The 17,603-nt window shown below is 47.7% G+C and overlaps 1 protein-coding gene across 1 annotated transcript in view; it reads right to left on the bottom strand.

The window, feature by feature from the left end:
• The window catches only part of TGM5 (transglutaminase 5), a 30,373-nt gene extending 16,971 nt beyond the window's left edge, over window positions 1-13,402 (bottom strand). The window contains exons 1-6 of the mRNA XM_068990982.1: window positions 13,393-13,402; window positions 8,396-8,659; window positions 8,022-8,267; window positions 7,089-7,207; window positions 3,762-3,890; window positions 3,021-3,198 (exon numbers count right to left, since the gene is read on the bottom strand). Coding sequence (XP_068847083.1) covers window positions 3,021-3,198; window positions 3,762-3,890; window positions 7,089-7,207; window positions 8,022-8,267; window positions 8,396-8,659; window positions 13,393-13,402 — 946 coding nt within the window. The remainder of the gene's footprint in view (window positions 1-3,020; window positions 3,199-3,761; window positions 3,891-7,088; window positions 7,208-8,021; window positions 8,268-8,395; window positions 8,660-13,392) is intronic.
• Window positions 13,403-17,603: the final 4,201 nt, after the last annotated feature.

Below are 17,603 nucleotides of genomic sequence, written 5' to 3' on the forward strand. Positions count from 1 at the left end.
GAAACATCTATCCAAAAAATTATAATCATATCTTTGATGCATGCAAAGTCTCTTTTTTTGTGTGATTTTTCTTTAGGAAGTTGAAGTCAGTATGCTGATGTTATTTTATTTAATGCAATATGGGATTTCCTTGGTGGTCCAGCAGTTTCCACTGCCAGGAGTGTGGATTTGATCTCTGGTCAGGGAACTAAGATCCCGCAAGCTGCGTTTGGCAGGAAAAAAAAAAAAAAAAAAAAAATATATATATATATATATATATATATATAAATACAGAGGTGAGAGAAGAGGCTCTTGAACAGATTCCAGTTTCAAAAAAGAAAAAAAGGAAACGGAGGGAGGCAGAGCTGCAGAGGGGAGCGTGCACATCTAATCAGATGAGTTACGTGGTCACCTTAAGCCTCGGTTTTCTCATCTGTGAAATGACAGTAATATCCACCCGCAGTGACTGTGAGCATCAGGAAGTGCCCAGAGTGTGCCTTCAGCACAGGGGATGCTGATTACACGGCAGCTGCTGACATCATTCATGCAGCAGTATAGCCTCGTGGTTACAGCCACCATGCCTGGATGTGAGACTAGCTTTGCCACTCAATTTCCTCATCTGTAAAATGGAGATAATGATAGAACCTATCTCTGAAGGTCATTTGGGGAATCAAATAAGGTGATCCTAGTTAGAACTTACTGCCATCATCATAAATTAGTTTTAGGACATTTTCATCTCTACAATAAGACCCCTGGGATGCCCATTTATCGTTAATCCCCACTTCCATTCCCCACCCCAGGCAACCACTAATCTGCTGTCTGACTCTATAAATGTGCCTTTTCTGGACATTTTATATAAATGAAATCATTCAATAAGAAAAAAAAAAGAACTTATTGATTGTTCATGGTAGCCTGGCATTTTTCTAAGCACCCTCCATGTATGAACTCAGTCAATCCTTCCAATAATCTTATGAGGTACTATTAATTTCCCCATCATATGCCTGAGGAAACTGAGGCAAAAGTTAAACGACTTGCCCAAGATCACTCAGTCACTTAATGGTAGTACTAGTATTTGAACTCAAGCTTTACCATTATTCTAGGCTGTCAAGGTTTTAGCACAATACCTGGCACCAAGAAAGTCTCTAATAAATATTAGCTATTGTGACTGTTAAAGAATAACAATAATAATTTTTAACAACATGTTTTGGCAACTGTATTGGGTTAAAAATTCTGACTAAATCCTTGACATTAGGTGGAGGATTGAAGCTGGGTGTTACCCATATTTGTAACCAAGATTGTTGGAAGCACAGTGCCTAACATAGGATAAGGACACAAGAAGTGTTGCTGGATGAATGACGAGTTCTCCAAACTGATAGACATATTTATCAACATACAGCATGGTGGCCCTGTGGGGGAGGGCTGGTGTTGTTGAGCTGCAGGTGAGCCAGCCACGCTTGACCAACTTGGCCCAAGCCTTTGCTTTCAGGGTCACTAAAGGGCCATGATTCTCATAAAAATTTTAATTGGTCTGCTCTCATTGCATCATCTCCATTCACTCTCCCACCACCCAGTTCCAGACAACCACACCCAAACACCTGGCCCTCTCCCTCTGTGCACACACCTTGCCCATTAGACTCTAGACTTTCCAGTGCCAGGAAGACTCCCTCTCTGTCTTATACAAGATTATTCCATTCTCTGCCTTCAGTCTTGTGCCTGCTCCCTGGATGACTCAGACATCCCAGTTCACCCCAATGTCTGTGACTCTGGGCATCAAAGCTGTCAAATTTCTGGCTTCTAACCCTGGTCCATTAAGGCATCCAGTTCCAGTTGCAGCTCTGCTGCTGCAGATGAAGAGCAGCTCAGGACTACCCCTCTTGCCAACCCATGTGAAGGCAGAAACTTCCCAATGCCCCTGTGGGCTGATGCCCCTGTGAACAGTGTGCTGACAGCTTGCTGCTTGGCAGCCTGCGGCTCTGTAGGCTTCCTCCAAGAACCTGGACCAGCACACACACACACCACACACGCACTCACAGACTTCACCAGCCTTTGCATACAGGGAATTTCTACACAAAAGGCCTGAGCCCTCAATAAACACTAAGCTGTGGGCAGATCTGGCCTTCTTGGATTGGCCTAGAGAGCCTTGTGAATAAAAGCCATACCTGGCCTCTTTCCCCAGCCAACAGGGATAACCTCCTGATTGTGACTCACGTTAGGTACACAGATACCCTGCCAGGAGGCTGAGAGCTGGCCTAGACATTGGGGCAGTGAGGGCCAGAAGCAAGTTTGGACCTTTTCTGGGTGAAGCAGAAAGCCTCCTCCTGCCACCTCCAGTGTGTAACTCATGTCCAGGTGTTGCCTCCCTAACACTCACCCTCCCCTACCTTCTGCTTGCTCCTCTCGCCACCTGCAAACCAGTTTCCATTTGCTTTCTTTCCCAGTACATATTTTTAGACTTCTCTTCTACTAATGTAATATTCACTCCCTATCTGAAAAGCTGATCTCTCTTGTTGTTCCCCCATCCCCTATGGGCTTGGTCAGCACTCCAAGTGCACTGAACATGTGGCATCTCCAGAGTCAAGGTCATTGTACTTCAGCTGCCATCTTGCTCTGGCCCCGTGCCCCCTGCCCACGCTCAGTGGCACATTTCCCTCCTGTGTATACACCTACATCAAGCTCATTCTCTGTGCTCAGAAAGGACACTGATCAATTTATAAGTTTTCTAATGACTTGGTCTTTCACCTTCTTTCCTATTTTGGACCTGGACAATTCCCAGCCAGGCTTTAGGGAGGATTCTGTTAGGTTGTCCAAGTTCAGAAGGGAAGGGCACCACGTTCTAAGAAGTGTATGATGTCCACCTCAGAACTACCCTATGAGACGAGCCAAGGTATGTGAAGCCTGAGGTCAGTGATGAGACATTCTGCTTCCTTGTAAATGTCCCTCGGTGGGAGCTGTGTGAGATTTCTGGGACAGGAGTGGCTCAGAGGGCCGAGACATGAGCCAGTGGCCTTTTTGTCCTTCCACGGGCACTTTGCACTCCCTACCTGTGCATGTGACAGCAGCAAAGACCCAGCACTGCCCGTAGCGCACTGGCTGGCAGCCCGTGGCATGCCACTGCTTCAGGATGGCCACGCTGCCCATCCACTCCGTGGGGTTGGTGCCATCTGAGTAATTCTCACCCCAGTTTCCATTGAGCACCCCACTGTCATCGTTGCTGTTGATCTGCAGAGAAGCCATAAGTAGAAGCATTAGAAGCAGCCTTTTCCTCAACAAATGGGTTGCCTTCCAGGCTCCTGGGCCTGAGATACAGGAAGGTTTGATGTTATTTTAGCTGGGATCTTCCAGACCTTCTGGGGAAAGGGTGAGGGTGGGAAGCCAGCTATTCTGACTTGTGCACCACTGTTAATTACTTTATTATTTTGTTTCTACCCACCCTCTTGACCTCTCCACCCTCCATCCCTGCAAAGCCAGAGCTTGGCTCTAAGGGCATTTGAACACACTTCAGAGGTAAGGAAATTTAGACACAAGATTATTTCCCAAACCAGAGCTTCATTTAGTCCTTCCCCAAAATGCAGTTTGTAATTAATGGAGGTGATGGTCATACCCAGCTGTTTCAGATCTCAGTTGAGAAAACCTGTTACCCAGATTCTTCCATCAGTCTCATCAAAAATGGCTTTGCCGGAGGGCTTCTGCCTCTTTACTCTTCATTCCCCGGCTGCAGTGGGCAACCATGAGTGGGCAGGGCTCCCTTGCAGAGCTTCCTCCCTCCCTGGATCCAAGCTCACCATGGCGCACACTACTCTGCTGATGTATACAGGGTTCCCCCGTAGGGCACAGTCTGTGGCTGGGTCAATCTGGAAGTTCAGGCTCTTGTCTAGCAGCTCCAGACAGATGTCTATGATATTCTCTTCAAACTGCAAGAGAAGACGCAAAGAGGCAAGGTGCCCAGGCTAGGCACACGTGGATATGAAAAGAAATGCATGACCCACCCTGCCCAGTTCTCCAGTGGAGTGTGTTTGTGGGATACAAGCCCATTTGGAAGGAAACTGTCCAGCAGCAGAGCCATGGACGGCCCTACAAGTTCTCAAAGCTCTGGGGTCACAGCTTGCCTAGTTTGTACTTCCTGCCTGTCAGATTCCTGGAGTTTTTTCCAGTGAGTCTGACTGGCTGAAAAAAATCTGTTTCTCCTTCTTCTCCCCTTTAATCCACACTCCCGGAGCACCTGGGCTGTTTCTTGCTAAAGCCAAGTTGCCTCATCTTCCACCTCTACCTGCTGACCCAGCTCGTCATTGGGAGCTAGTGCCGAGACAATGGCACGGACTTGTCACAGCACCCATGATTCAGTGTTTTGGATTGACTAATAGCATACGAGTTATGGAAATTTTTCACCAAGACAGGCTGACTCTTTGTCCTTCAGGCTTGGAATGAATGCCACTTCCTCTGAGGCTTTCCCTAAGCTGGAGCCTGGTTTCACTCCATAGCCCTGGCTATATCTCTTACTCATCAGATTCAGTTACACCGAGATGGCCAGGGTCTGTCCTCCTGGCCTGACTGTATGCTGTGTCCCTCCAGTTCTTCTTACAGCTCTACCCCCCAGACCTGGCATCGTGCCCAGAACATAGTAGGGATGCTGTGCGTCTTTGTTGAATGAGAGTAAATGAATACATAAACAGAATTAGAAGGCTTCTCTGATCCATCTTCCCCAGGGGACAGTTTGATTGGTAGACTTTTTTTGCTTTAAGACATTCAACGGGTCCTATGGCCTGCAGGAGCAAAGCTCTAACCTCTTCAAGGCACATAAGACCCTGTGTGCCCCCCTTCTACCTGATCTGCCCCCCTTCTACCTTCTCAGTCTCCTATTTCAATAACCCTCACCACCGTGTATGGGTTGTTTGTTTGTTTGTTTTTGCTCCAGCAACATCAGATTCCTTGTAACGCCTGTAGCTGGCCAAATCATTTCTCTCCGTTGTGTCTGCTCATGCTTCCCCCTGCCTGGGATAGTTCCCCCTTTCCCTTCACTTGGCTAACTCAGTTCCAGCATCTCTTCTCCCAGGAAGCTTCCCCAACACCCCCATGCCCAATCAAGTGCTCTTCTTCAAGGCTCCCAGAATACCCTGCACCTGGCACTCAATCTTTGTATATCCCACTGCATAATCAGTGACCTGCTTATGTGACTGAGTCCCCACTTCATTGTGGGCTCAGGGGCAATGTTTTATTCATTTTCATGCTTCTAGCATCCAGCCCCTTGCCTGGCACTGAGCAGATGTTCAATATGCATTCACTGAAGAAGAGAGATAGAAAGGAAAAACCCAGGACTCAGAAAGCAGCATCTCCTCACTTCTGTTTCTCACAGATGACAGCCAACTCCTGTCCAGGGGCCCTCTGGGGTCCCTGTCTGCCCATGCTGAGTAAGGAGTTGGGGATATCAGTTGGGACCATTTGAGGCTTTCATGTCTCATCTGGACCATAGCCACCCTGGGAGCCAACGCTGGGCCTGGTGCCACCTGTGCTAGAGTTCTCTTTGAGCAAGTCTGGGACAGGGATCCATATCAAGCTGATTCAAGTGCCACAAGCCCCCCACAGAATTCTCCAGCCGCCACCCCTTCTGAGCAGCCAGAGCTGGCCCCTCCCCGCCGACCCCCAGAGTGTTCTGGTGCAAGGGCTCAACCTGGCTCTGGGCTTCCTGGAGCACCTGCTGTTGGCTGAGCTTTCAGTGGGAGGCAGGCTTTCAGTAACTCAGGCGTTACAGAGCCTTGCAATCAGGACGGTGCTGTTTTTACAAACAAAATCACATGTTTTAGAATACGTGTAGAGAACAAAATGTAGAGGACACACACCTTGCTGGTGACTGTGCCTAGACAGACTTTCATATTCTAGACACCCATTTTTGTAATGTTTCATAAAGTTTTTTAAGCAATTATATGTTACTTTAAATTTTTTTATACCAATTTTATTTTTTGTTGAAGTATGGTTGATTTGAGCTTCCCTCATAGCTCAGTTGGTAAAGAATCTGCCTGCAATGCAGAGCCCTGGGATCAATCCCCGGGTCAGGAAGATCCCCTGGAGAAGGAAATGACAACCCACTCCAGTATTCTTGCTTGGAGAATCCCATGGACAGAGGAGCCTGGTGGGCTATAGTCAGTGGTGTCACAAGGACCTGGACACGACTTAGTGACTAAACTATCATCACATAGTTCATTTGCAATGTTGTGTTAGTTTCAGGTATACAGCATAATAATTCATATATGTATGCAAACACATATACAGTCTTTTCTCTTTTCAGTTGCAAATTAGGATTTTGAGATTAAAATATACATACAACTATATATAAAATAGATAACCAACAGGGACCTACTATATAGCACAGAGGACTGTACTCAATATTTTTTAATAATCTATAAGGGAAAAGAATATATATTGCTTTTTTTTTTTTTTTTACTGTACCACATGACATTGTGGGATCTTAGTTCCCTGACCAGAGATTGAACCCATACCCCCTCCAGTGAAAGTGTGGAGTCTTAACTAACCACTGGACCACCAGGGAGGTCCCTGTACTACTTTTATAATGAGAAAGGTATGTGATCAAAACGAATAACTGAAGAGGTGATAGCAGTGGGGAGGAAGACCCCCTGCTGCTCATCAGCCCTGCTTCTGGCTGAGATGTTCAGGGGACAGATTTTCTCCAGTGTGACAAAATGGATCCTAGAGCCTGTCACCTGGGGTTATGAGGATGAAGGAAGCGTGGTAGCTGGGGCCCCACTGGAAACACAGCTAACAAGTAAACATCCAGGAGCAAGCAAGACCATTCCCACTGCTGTCTCTGCATCTGCACCCTCTCGGTGGCCTTCCTGGATGTGTGCCTTCAGCTGTCCTTCCCCTTTAAGCCTTATTGTCCAAATCAGATGTGATCATCTAAGAACACCTACCACCTTTTTACAGCTGCTCCCCTAGCTCCCTGGGATCACATCTCATATCTTCTTGGTGCCATTTAATTCCCACTTGTCAGCAGTTCTGGATGAATCTTGCATGAAGGGCACCCTCCCACCCGCTCCTGCTCTCCTCTCCCCAAGAGACCAGGGCCTGAATGGGCCATGAGCAGAGCTGAGACTCACTTGTCCATAATTCCAGGGGCAGGGGCGGATCCAGTTCTTGTTCCCTTGATAGATGAAGCCATAATCATTCATGACATATTCCTGCCTCTGGGGTTCGCTCTCCAGGTAGACAGCATCCTCTGGGAATCAAAATGGGAGGACACAAGGCAGAAAAGTCAGATCATCTTTCCCACTCTAGTCCCACTCCAGAAGGCCCAGGCCCATGGGACCTGAGCTCTGGGGAGAGGGCTGGGTGACTCCAAGAGGCGCATGAGTGAGAGGGAGACCCACCCCCACCACCCATCAACACCAGCCGTAGAATCAATAGAAACAGAAGGTAGAAGTAAAAATAACCTTTGGTGGAATTTTTTGGTTTATAAAGCACCTTTACATACTAGCCCCATTTCAAGATTGAAGAAATAGGCTCAGGGTAATAAGTAACTTATCCAAACCACACATAATTAGAGCAAAATGTGAACACAGAGCCCATGTTGAGTGCATGCTTTTTCTGCTACACTCAACTAATCCTCTGTGGAAATGAGCAAACTGGAGCCTAGGGGCTCCTCCCTCCCTCCCTACCTACTTACCTTCCTTTCTTCACTTTACCCTGTACTTCCATTTTACAAATTTTCAATGGAATGTACTTATTACTCTTATAATGGAAAAGCTCCAGTTAACTTTAGAATGTATGATGAAGGTAGATGTTAATAGTGGTCAATAGTTGATTATAAGTTTTCTTTTAAAGTAAAGATGACTTGGTTCATTATTTTAAAATTCTGAGTAAGTAAATAAATAACAAGTCTTCTCTGCCCTGCCTGTTGGCAGTTGGGAGTGGATGCTGAGTGCATGGGATTGGGGAGGTTTGCGGTGGCTATGGAGAAGGAGTCTGGAAACCCTTGAGCCTTGCTGTCTATGGTACTGACACGGGGCAGAGGTGAGAGCATCCCGCCTTACCTGGGCACCAGGGATTGAAGAGCAGGATGAACTCCCCAAGCTGGTAGGCTGTGACAGGCCCCTGTAGGGATCTGATGTGAACCTTCAAGAGGTACCGACCCACAGCTGCCACAGGAGGGGCACACAGGCTCACCTCCAGGGAACTGGCCCCGATGGTCTGCAGTGAGGCGATCCAGGGGCTGGGGCCACGGTGACCTGCCAGGCTGAACACGGCTCGAGTCCCCTTGGGCAGATCTGGCAGCGGTCCTAAGAAGGAAGCAGAGCTGAGGAACTCTGCAGTGACCTCCCAACCCCCGATAATTCCCCCCAACAGACACACACACACATACACACGCGCGCGTGTGCAACCCCTGCAAGCCAGCTGGAGTCCTCACCAGTCTCAGTCACAAAAATGATGTTGTCCAGGCCTGGCTGGAAGGCCCGGTTCCTAAAGTACAGGGTGATGTTGAAGGCCTGGCCCCGGCGAACAAGGAGGCAGTTGGAGCTGATCTCGTCTGTATGGTGCCGCATGTTGTTCCAGGAGCTCTGGAGGTCGGTGAGGGCCACCTCCAGCCCTGTGATGGGACAGCAAGGGCAAACAAAAGAGCAGGGATGTGGGGTCTGGTCCAGTCTTGTCCACCACTTAGTAGCTGTGCAAACTTGGAAAAGAAACTGAACCTCTCTGAGCTCAGTTTCCAAGTAGGTAAAATAGAATCTATGATAAGAGCCTTTCAGGGTTTGTGTTAGGATAAAATGGACTTCCCTTGTGGCTCAGACAGTAAAGAATCTGCCTGCAGTGCAGGAGACCAGGGTTCAATCCCTGGATCGGGAAGATCCCCTGGAGAAGGAAATGGCTACCCACTCCAGTATTCTTGCCTGGAAAATCCCAGGGACAGAGGAGCCTCAAAGAGTCGGACACGACTGAGCAGCTACTGCTAAATGAGGCTCCTTGCATGCAAGTGTCTCTCCCTTCCTTCCTTCCTTCCTCTCTGCCTTCCCTGCTTCTGTGGCCTTCTGTCCCTTTCTTCCATAAGGAGGCACATCGTTTTCTGCCCCTCTTTGACTCCTCTTGTAGGCCTGGCCAACTCTGACTGCTCCCTTCAGTCAGATGTCTCCAGCTTCACTCCTGCATCGACTCTCTTGGACTCACAGTTTCCCTCGTCTCTGCACCAGTCTCCAGCTCTGAGAGCAAGTCCCTGGGGTAGCTGCCCAGGTTAATTGTAGCTGCCCCATCTTAGCTGCTATGTTTGAAGTAATTTGCTAGCTCTCTGACTACCACTAACGCTTTGTGCCCAGTGACTTGGGAGCTGAGAGCTGAGGACGGTCTCAGAAAGGCCCACTCCCAGCCTTCAGCAGCTTCCACTGAAACACAGACTGACCTCAGTGTGCTCCAAGTGTGCCTCCCCCAAAGGGCTCCACTTCTGACTCCTGCATGTTTGGCCATGTTTCTACCTCAGTCCCCAAGCACTGGGTTCACAGCCCTTAAATCGCAGTTGACACCTTCTCAGTCTCTATCCATTCATGTGTCATAACTCCCTTCACTCCTTCCTTCAAAATATCGGTGGTGTTCTTCTGTCCCTTTCCACGTGACCACAGTTCCAACCTCCTCACCTCACCACTAGTGACTATAACAGCCTCCATCACGTCTGCATCCTGCTTCTCCACATCACCTGCCCCTTAACACATCACCGGGTTATCTCCCCTCAAGACAATTTGTTCATTCCGTTGTCTATTTCCTTTAAAAGTCCTGAGATACCCCCCAGGCTGCCATCCAAAAGACACACTCTTAATGGGACACTCATGACCCTGAAGACCTGGCCTTAACTTATGCTTACCTTCTCACCTGTCAGCCTTCCCAGCACAGGCCCTCTCCTCCAGCCAGTCTGTCCCCAAGCAAAGCTCTACCTGTCTGTGTATTTTGGTCCTACAAGAGCTACAACTCAGAATGTTCCCTCACTATAAAGAATTTGTATAACTCAACAGTAAAAAAAAAAAAAATAACTGAAATGAAAAATGTACAACTGGTGTAAGCATTTCTCTAAAGAAGACACACAGAAGGCCAAAGAGCACATGCAGAGATGCTCAACAGAATTAATCGTTAGAGAAATGCAAATGAGATAGCACTTCACATCCATTAGGATAGCAATAATAAGGAAAGCAGTGTTGGTGGTGGGGATGTGGAGAAATTGAAACCCTCATACGTTGCTGGTAGGATTGTAAAATGGTGCTTCAACTTTGGAAAACAGTTCTCAAAATGTTAAATGTTGAGTTATTATATGATATATAATATATATCATATAATTCCTAGATATATATCCAAGATATGAAAAATGTAAGTTCACATAAAACCTATACCTGAATATTGACTGCAGCTTTATTCATAATAGCTCAAAACTGTAAACAGTCCAAATGTCCATCACCTGCTTAACAGATGAATGAAATGTGTATAGCCACACAATGGAATATTATTCAATCATATAAAAGGAAGGGTGAACATCTATAACATGGATAAAAGTTGAAAATACTGTGCTAAGTGAAAGAAGCTAGACTACTACACACAAAAGCCCACACGTTGTATGATTCAATTTATAGGAAATATGCAGAATAGGCAAATCCATAGAAACAGAAGTAAGTTAGAGTTTGCTAGGGGCTGGGGGTAGGGGAGAATGGACTATAATTACTAGTAGGTATGGGGTTTCATTTTTGAGGTAATGAAAATGTTTTGGAACTAGTTAGTGGTGATGCTTGTAAACCTTCGTGAATTTAGTATTAAAAAAAAGCCAATAAATTATCCACTTTAAATGCTGAGCTTAATGGTATGTGAATTATATCTCAGTAAAGCTATTACAGCATCACCAACTCGATGGGTATGAGTCTGAGTGAACTCCGGGAGTTGGTGATGGATAGGGAGGCCTGGCGTGCTGCGATTCATGGGGTCGCAAAGAGTCGGACACGACTGAGCGACTGAACTGAACTGAACTGAAGGGTATTATAAAACAAATATGAATCAAATTGACTGTACCAAAATACCCTAATAAATACTAAACTTCATCTTCTTAAACTTCTTTAAGTTCTTTGGATTACAGTTAATGTGTACCTTTCTCATAAACTAGTTGTTGTTTAATTATTGTTATTATAAAAGAAATGTAAGCCTAAAGATTGGCACATCGTAGATACTCCCATGTTTACTAGGTTGAATAAGAGTTCTCTGTTCTTTTATATAATCCCCCGAAATTATTTTGTATTTCAGATTCATCTACCACCTGTTGAAGGCCTGATTACGTGTGGTAGGCCCTGTTCAAGGCACTCTAGGCCAGTAACCTCATGGAATACTCGCCACGGCATTGAGGGGATGAAGCGTCATCCACGCTTGAAGATGAGAAAACCAAGATGTAAGTAGGCTACATATCTTACCCAAGGTCAGACTTAGGGTAACTGGCCCACGTCCGGTGCTCTCACCATTACCCAACAGCTGCCACCCACTGCTGGCCTTCACTCGTGTTCAGAAAGGACAGCTGACCCACTGCCCCCTGGGAAAGCAACTGAGCTTTTTTCCAGAAAAGAAAGAAGCTCACCCTTTTTAGAAACCAATTGCCTATACAGGGATTGCTAACTGGCCCTGATTCATGTTGGACACGTGGCCCAAACTACTCAACAGCTGTGGCAGCATCTTCCTGACAGCCAACACTGGGGCCAGATCTCATCCTCCGGATGCATCGTGGGTCAAGTTAATATCTGCCTATAGCACAGGGATTATTCTTCAGGCCAAACATCAGATATCCAAATAGGAGGTACATTTAATACTGGACATTTTTATTCTCGTTGATGGGAGGGGAGAATGGGGTGAAATGATCAGGGCGATAGAAGGGAAATTATAGGAAAGACTTTTAAAGTAATTGATCTCAAGATCTATCCTAGAGTAAAAACTCTCACAGGAGCGCAGAGAAGCACAGATAAGAAAGTACACTGCAGCCTTGCTTGTCTAATTGAAAAATGGGAGCAACCTAGATACCCACCAATAGAAGACTTGGTAAATAAATTACTTACAGCCATACTATGGAAATACTATACAAAGTGGAAAATACTGACGTAAATCTTTTGGTACTCAGAGGTGTGGATAGAGGTCCAAGAGATACCGTTCAGTGAGTAAAAAAAATCTAGCTGTAGAAAAATATGTGCAATATGATGATACCATGGATATGCCAAGAAGAAGAAGAAGAAGCCATACAAGCTAATCCTATGCATTACATTGAGCATGTTTACATGAATGGGAATGTATAGACAGAAGACTAGTAACAGTGGTTTCTCTAGAAATGAGGCTAGGTTGGAGTGGTAGTCAGGGGACTATAGGTTTATCTGTAATTATTGCTTTATTTTACTCAAACTGTGTGTTCACTATACAATATTTCTTTTATAATTAAAATGTATAAAAATTTAAAACTAAAATTTTAAACATAAAAATCGTAAATGAAGAGGAAGCTATTACATTTGTAGAGGTTTTAGCTTATTCTTCCACATGGTTTTGGGGCTTCCCTCATTAGCTCAGTTGGTAAAGAATCTGCCTGCAATGCAGGAGACCATGGTTCAATTCCTGGGTCAGGAAGATTCCCCTGGAGAAGGGATAGGCTACCCACTCCAGTATTCTTGGGTTTCCCTTATAGCTTAGCTGATAAAGACTCCTCCTGCAATGCGGGAGAACTGGCTTCTATCCCTGGGTTGGGAAGATCCCCTGAAGCAGAGAAAGGCTACTGACTCCAGTATTCTGGCCTGGAGAATTCCATGAACTGTATAGTCCATGGGGTCACAAAGAGTCAGACACAACTGAGGGACTTTCACTTTTCACTTTTATACATGTTTTTGACCAACCATTTACTCTTTGTAGCAGCTTTTTCTAGAGAGAGGGAGGTGATACGGAGAGAAGGGTAGTGGTGAGAACATGAGTCACAGACACTCTGGAGTGGAGGAGAAGAGAAGAATGAAGATTCAGAGAATTCTGGAGCTAGAAGACAATTTTAAGATGATCTGGTCCAAGTCCCCTCATTGGTCCGGCACGGGGACTGGGAACTAGAGAAGTGACTTGTTCAGCGTCAAGACCAGCTCTGGCAGAGAGGGTAGGAACCCTGACCCCCTAATCCCTGGCCCTGCCCTGGCCCACGGGGATGTGGAAGCAGGCGTGCTGACGCTCAGCTGTTTAGCTGTTTACCTGCCAGCCTCTACCTGGTCTCCTGGTTCTCAGGCTACCGATGAATTCTGCTGTTTCTGGAACTTCTCTTCTTTCTGCCTCCATTCTTGACTTACTCATTCCTCCCTCTGAATCCACCTTTCCCTTGACCTCCTGCTGTCTCTCTCTTCCTCGGCCCTGAGCTCCAGCAGCCCCATGGGCTTTGCGTACCTTCCGCCATGGTGGCTGCCTCTGGCTCCCAGGCTGCTCCGCACAGAACAGCTGGACGGCCTGCAGTGTCAGGAAACTGGTCCTGGTGTGTCTGCTTCCCCTTCCATCCTCAAGACTCCAGCAGACACTGAAGGCGGGGAGGCTGCTGCACTGCCACCTGCTTACTGGGCAGATCACAACTGGTTTTCTCACTTGCCCTCAGGTTTCTCTTGGCAGTGTTGCTTGGCTGAGAGGAAATATGGAGGCCAATGAACTGTCAGGGCCTTGTGCCATGTGGGCCTTTGGTAGCTCTTGGGCAATGGGGCATTCCCTGGCGAGTACTGTGCTGTGACGGGGAAGCCGGGTGGGAGAGGTGGGCTAATAGGGCCTCTAGGAAGAGGGAAGAGGCCTGTGTCCCTGCAGGAAGGAATATCAGAGTCCCAGGACTGTAGATCTCCTAAGAGAACTCTCCAGACTAGAACTCTGCTTGGCACCTGAGCCCTCTCTTTTATCCTGAAGAGTCACTTTCTGGACATCATGTGCAGACAGAACCCACTCTTGGTATGACTTGTTGGTATTCGTTTTCTGGTGAAGATACTGTCTTGAGTGAGATATGTCTGGTCCAAAGTGAAAGTGTTAGTCTCTCAGTCGTATCGAACTCTTTGCGACCCCATGGACTGTAGCCCGTCAGGCTTCTCTGTCCATGGGATTTCCCAGGCAAGAATACTGGAGTGGGTTGCCATATCCTTCTCCATGTCTGGTCCAAGGTAAATTGCAAATAAAAGCAGTAGAAGAAAGCTTGGGAAGATTCATGGAGGAGTTTGGGAAATAAGTAAGAGAGTGAGAATGCCAATGATGACCTTGATTTTAGTAAGACAAGTACAAGTCTTTGGAGGAAGAAAATCACAGATGGGAGAAGAGAAATGGAAGGAGCAGGGAAGGGCTTCTCATAGGGAGTGGGTGGGATACTCGAAGCCCCCTGCTCCCGCATTGGCCCTACATTTCCCTGCTATGGGACATTTCCCCCTGCTTCCCTTGCTTTCTGGGTCCCTAAATTTCCCTTCTCGGGAACCTCATTTGCCAGCATCCGTCCACTCTCTGTCAGCTCTCTCTGTCCCCAGCCAGTTCATATAGTGTGTATACACGTACATACACAATTCACTGTCTGACACCCCTGCACCCACCTTCAGTCCAGAAAGGAACTCCTCCCCTCTCCTCTTCCTCCTGCATCTCTGGTCTTGGTGAGTGAGGACAGTGTCCACCCAGTCACTCAAGGGGAGACTCCTTATCCTTCTCTGTCTTCCTGCCCTCTCTTAGCCTAGCAGTCGCTAAGCCCTGTCCAGTCCAACTCCTGGTTAATCCTGCTGCTGCTGCTGCTAAGTCACTTCAGTTGTGTCCAACTCTGTGCAACCCCATAGACGGCAGCCCACCAGGCTCCCCTGTCCCTGGGCTTCTCCAGGCAAGAGTACTGGAGTGGGGTGCCATTGCCTTCTCCTACTTAACTCCTAAAACTGGCCCCTCTTCCCTGTGCCCTTACCCCTACCTTCATTGAACCCCCTTGCCTGAACAGCAACTCCTAGCCAGTCTCCCACCCATTCTTCTTCCGAATGAGCCTTCTTCCAAACTTCCGAAATAAATTTTCTGAAGTGCCGATCCAACCAGGCTGCTCTCTGCTTTAGATCCAACAGACAGTGAAGTCCAAACTTCTTAAAATCACTTTCAGAGCCCTTCAAGATCTTTCCCCTCTTGCCTGAAGTCCAGGGAGGCCAAACCCCTTCAGTTCTGGCCCCCCGGTTCTCCCATGCTTGCGTTGTGCTCTCTCTCTTTCTCTCTCTGAAACCTTCACCCCTCACTTGTCTACTTTCTGCATCCAAGCTCCAGCTTCCTGACCCTCTCTTTACCACACCAGGTGCTTAGGGCTGCTTCCTTTTACATTCTTTATCAGTCTAATCCCATTTGACATTATAAATATTTACCTATCTTTCCCCCAGTTCCCCTTGAGGGCATGGCCTGTGTCTTATTGCCATACAGGGCTTAACCATGGTAGTGGTTAATAGTAAAACCTGGAGAACTAACTAGTAATAACTTTCAAAGAACTGCTTTGGTCTTTCATGTGCAACTATCCCACTTAATCTTCACACTGTTTTCTGATGTCTTTAATATTGTGCCTCACCACTTACAGATACACTTTCTCATTTGAACCTCACAGCAACCCTCTGAGGGAAGGAGGGCTGGCACTGCTATTATTGTTGTTAGCATTTTGCACCCGAGGGAGCCAGGACTTCTTCCCAGAGTTCTTTGCTTTAAATCAGCATGGACCCCAAAAACCCCCTGCCAAAAGGACCTGAGAACAACAGTCTCCATGGACGCCTCAGGCCACAGGAAGACTAGCAGTCGGGAGCCAGGGTGCTTGTCTGGTTGTGCCTCTTTGTTCCACAGCCCCAGCACTTCTTTTGCCAGTTTATCTGTGGGTGCCAGTGCCTGAGCCGCCCGGCCCCACAGGGAATTAGGGTGAGGACAGAGAGGCAGGGTTGCTCAGGACCTAACCTCAGGGTGTGTGGTGGCAGTGGGCATAGACGCATGTCTTGGGGATGGGACCTTTGAGACTGTCAGGCTCGTCCAAACGAGGTGGGAAAACGAAGCCAGACAGGCTCACCACGTGAAAACAAGAAAAGAGAAGAACATACAGAGTATGTTTTTTAAGCCAGTTTTTAGGTGGGGAGAGAGGAAATTATTTGAAAGGTCAACTGGGAAGGCCGAGGTGGCTAATATCCCCACCCCCTCAGAGGCCCCGGGACACCCAGGGAGAAGCCAGTCTACTGTTCCCCCTCCAGTGACACAAATGACCCAGCCAGGGAGCCCTATGCCACCAGACTTCCTGGGCGGGAGGGGCAATGACTAAACAAAGGAGGACTGGCACTCAGCAGACCAGCAAGGTTTCAGATTTCGGCAGGCGCCAGCCCAGGTTCCGGGTCCCCCGCCCCAGGGGAGGGCGGGAAGCCACCCGGAACACTGCAGAGATAAGCACTTAATGGGGACGGGTGTAGCTGGCACCCAGGGTGGAGTGCAGGTGTGCAGGCTCCTGCCCGACCTGCCCAAAGCAAAATAAATGAAAAGCAGAGAGGAGGAAGCGGGGAGGGGAGGAGGGTGGCGAGAGGAAGCAAGTGAACCTGAGGAGCCACAGAGCAGGAGCAGGGAGGGGCGGCAGGTCTAAGGGCTCACCCTGAGAACTCACAGGGTGGTGCTCGCCTTCCCTGCGCTTCTGGATTTTCTCAGTCTCCCCGCGATGGAGCTAGGTCTAATTGCAATAATAACCTTAGTTTTTATTTTCTTATTGAGATATGACTGACATATAATATTGTATAAGTTTAAGGTGGGTTTCCCTGGCGGCTCAGACGGTAAAGAATCTGCCTGCAATGCAGGAGATCTGGGTTCAATCCCTGGGTCGGGAAGATCCCCTGGAGAAGGGAATGGCAACCCGTTCCAGTATTCTAGCCTGGGACATCCGAGGACAGAGAGCCTGGTGGGCCACAATCCATAGGATCACAAAGACTCGGACACAACTGAGCGACTAACACACACATGTAATGATAACTTTCAGAGACACAACGATGGCGGGGGGAAAGACCAGAAAGGTATGTGGCAAATGTTAGCAGAGAGTTCTTTTGGGATGGGGAAGCTATCAGTGATTTTTCTTTTGTTTCTTTTTCACTTTTCTGTTCTTTCCAAATTAGCTAAGATGAGCACACATGATCTGAAGAACTACAGGAACAAAATACAAAAGAGTGGCTCCCTATCCTTAAAATAACAAAAATACACCATATGAATGAAGGAGGGAGAAGCTGAGGGGCGTCAGTGTGACTTGGAACAGGAAGAAAAGATTCGGGACAGTTAGCGGGTGAGGGCCTAAGAAGGGGAAATACGGGGCCAGGGAATGTGAGGGCCTGTTTAGGGGGCAGCCTCTACGAAGTCCTTCCCAGTCGTCCTGGGACCGCCCTGAGTGGGCCCTGCCTCCCCGTCCCCAGGCTCTCAGGCCAGCAGCAGCTTCTGCCTGGTCCCCACAGTGCCGCAGTCACTGTCCTCCAAGAATCCTCCCAGGTCCCCTTCCCCAGACGTCCCTCCAGCCTCTGCTTGCAGACTTGCTAAGATGATTTAAATGAAGAGACCTGGGATCCAGCATTCCAGAAAGGCTAATTTAGAGGAAATCACAGCTCATTCTCTTGTGGCCGGGG

This window comes from Capricornis sumatraensis, chromosome 19 (assembly GCF_032405125.1).
Source record: "Capricornis sumatraensis isolate serow.1 chromosome 19, serow.2, whole genome shotgun sequence".
NCBI classification, from domain to species: domain Eukaryota; kingdom Metazoa; phylum Chordata; class Mammalia; order Artiodactyla; family Bovidae; genus Capricornis; species Capricornis sumatraensis.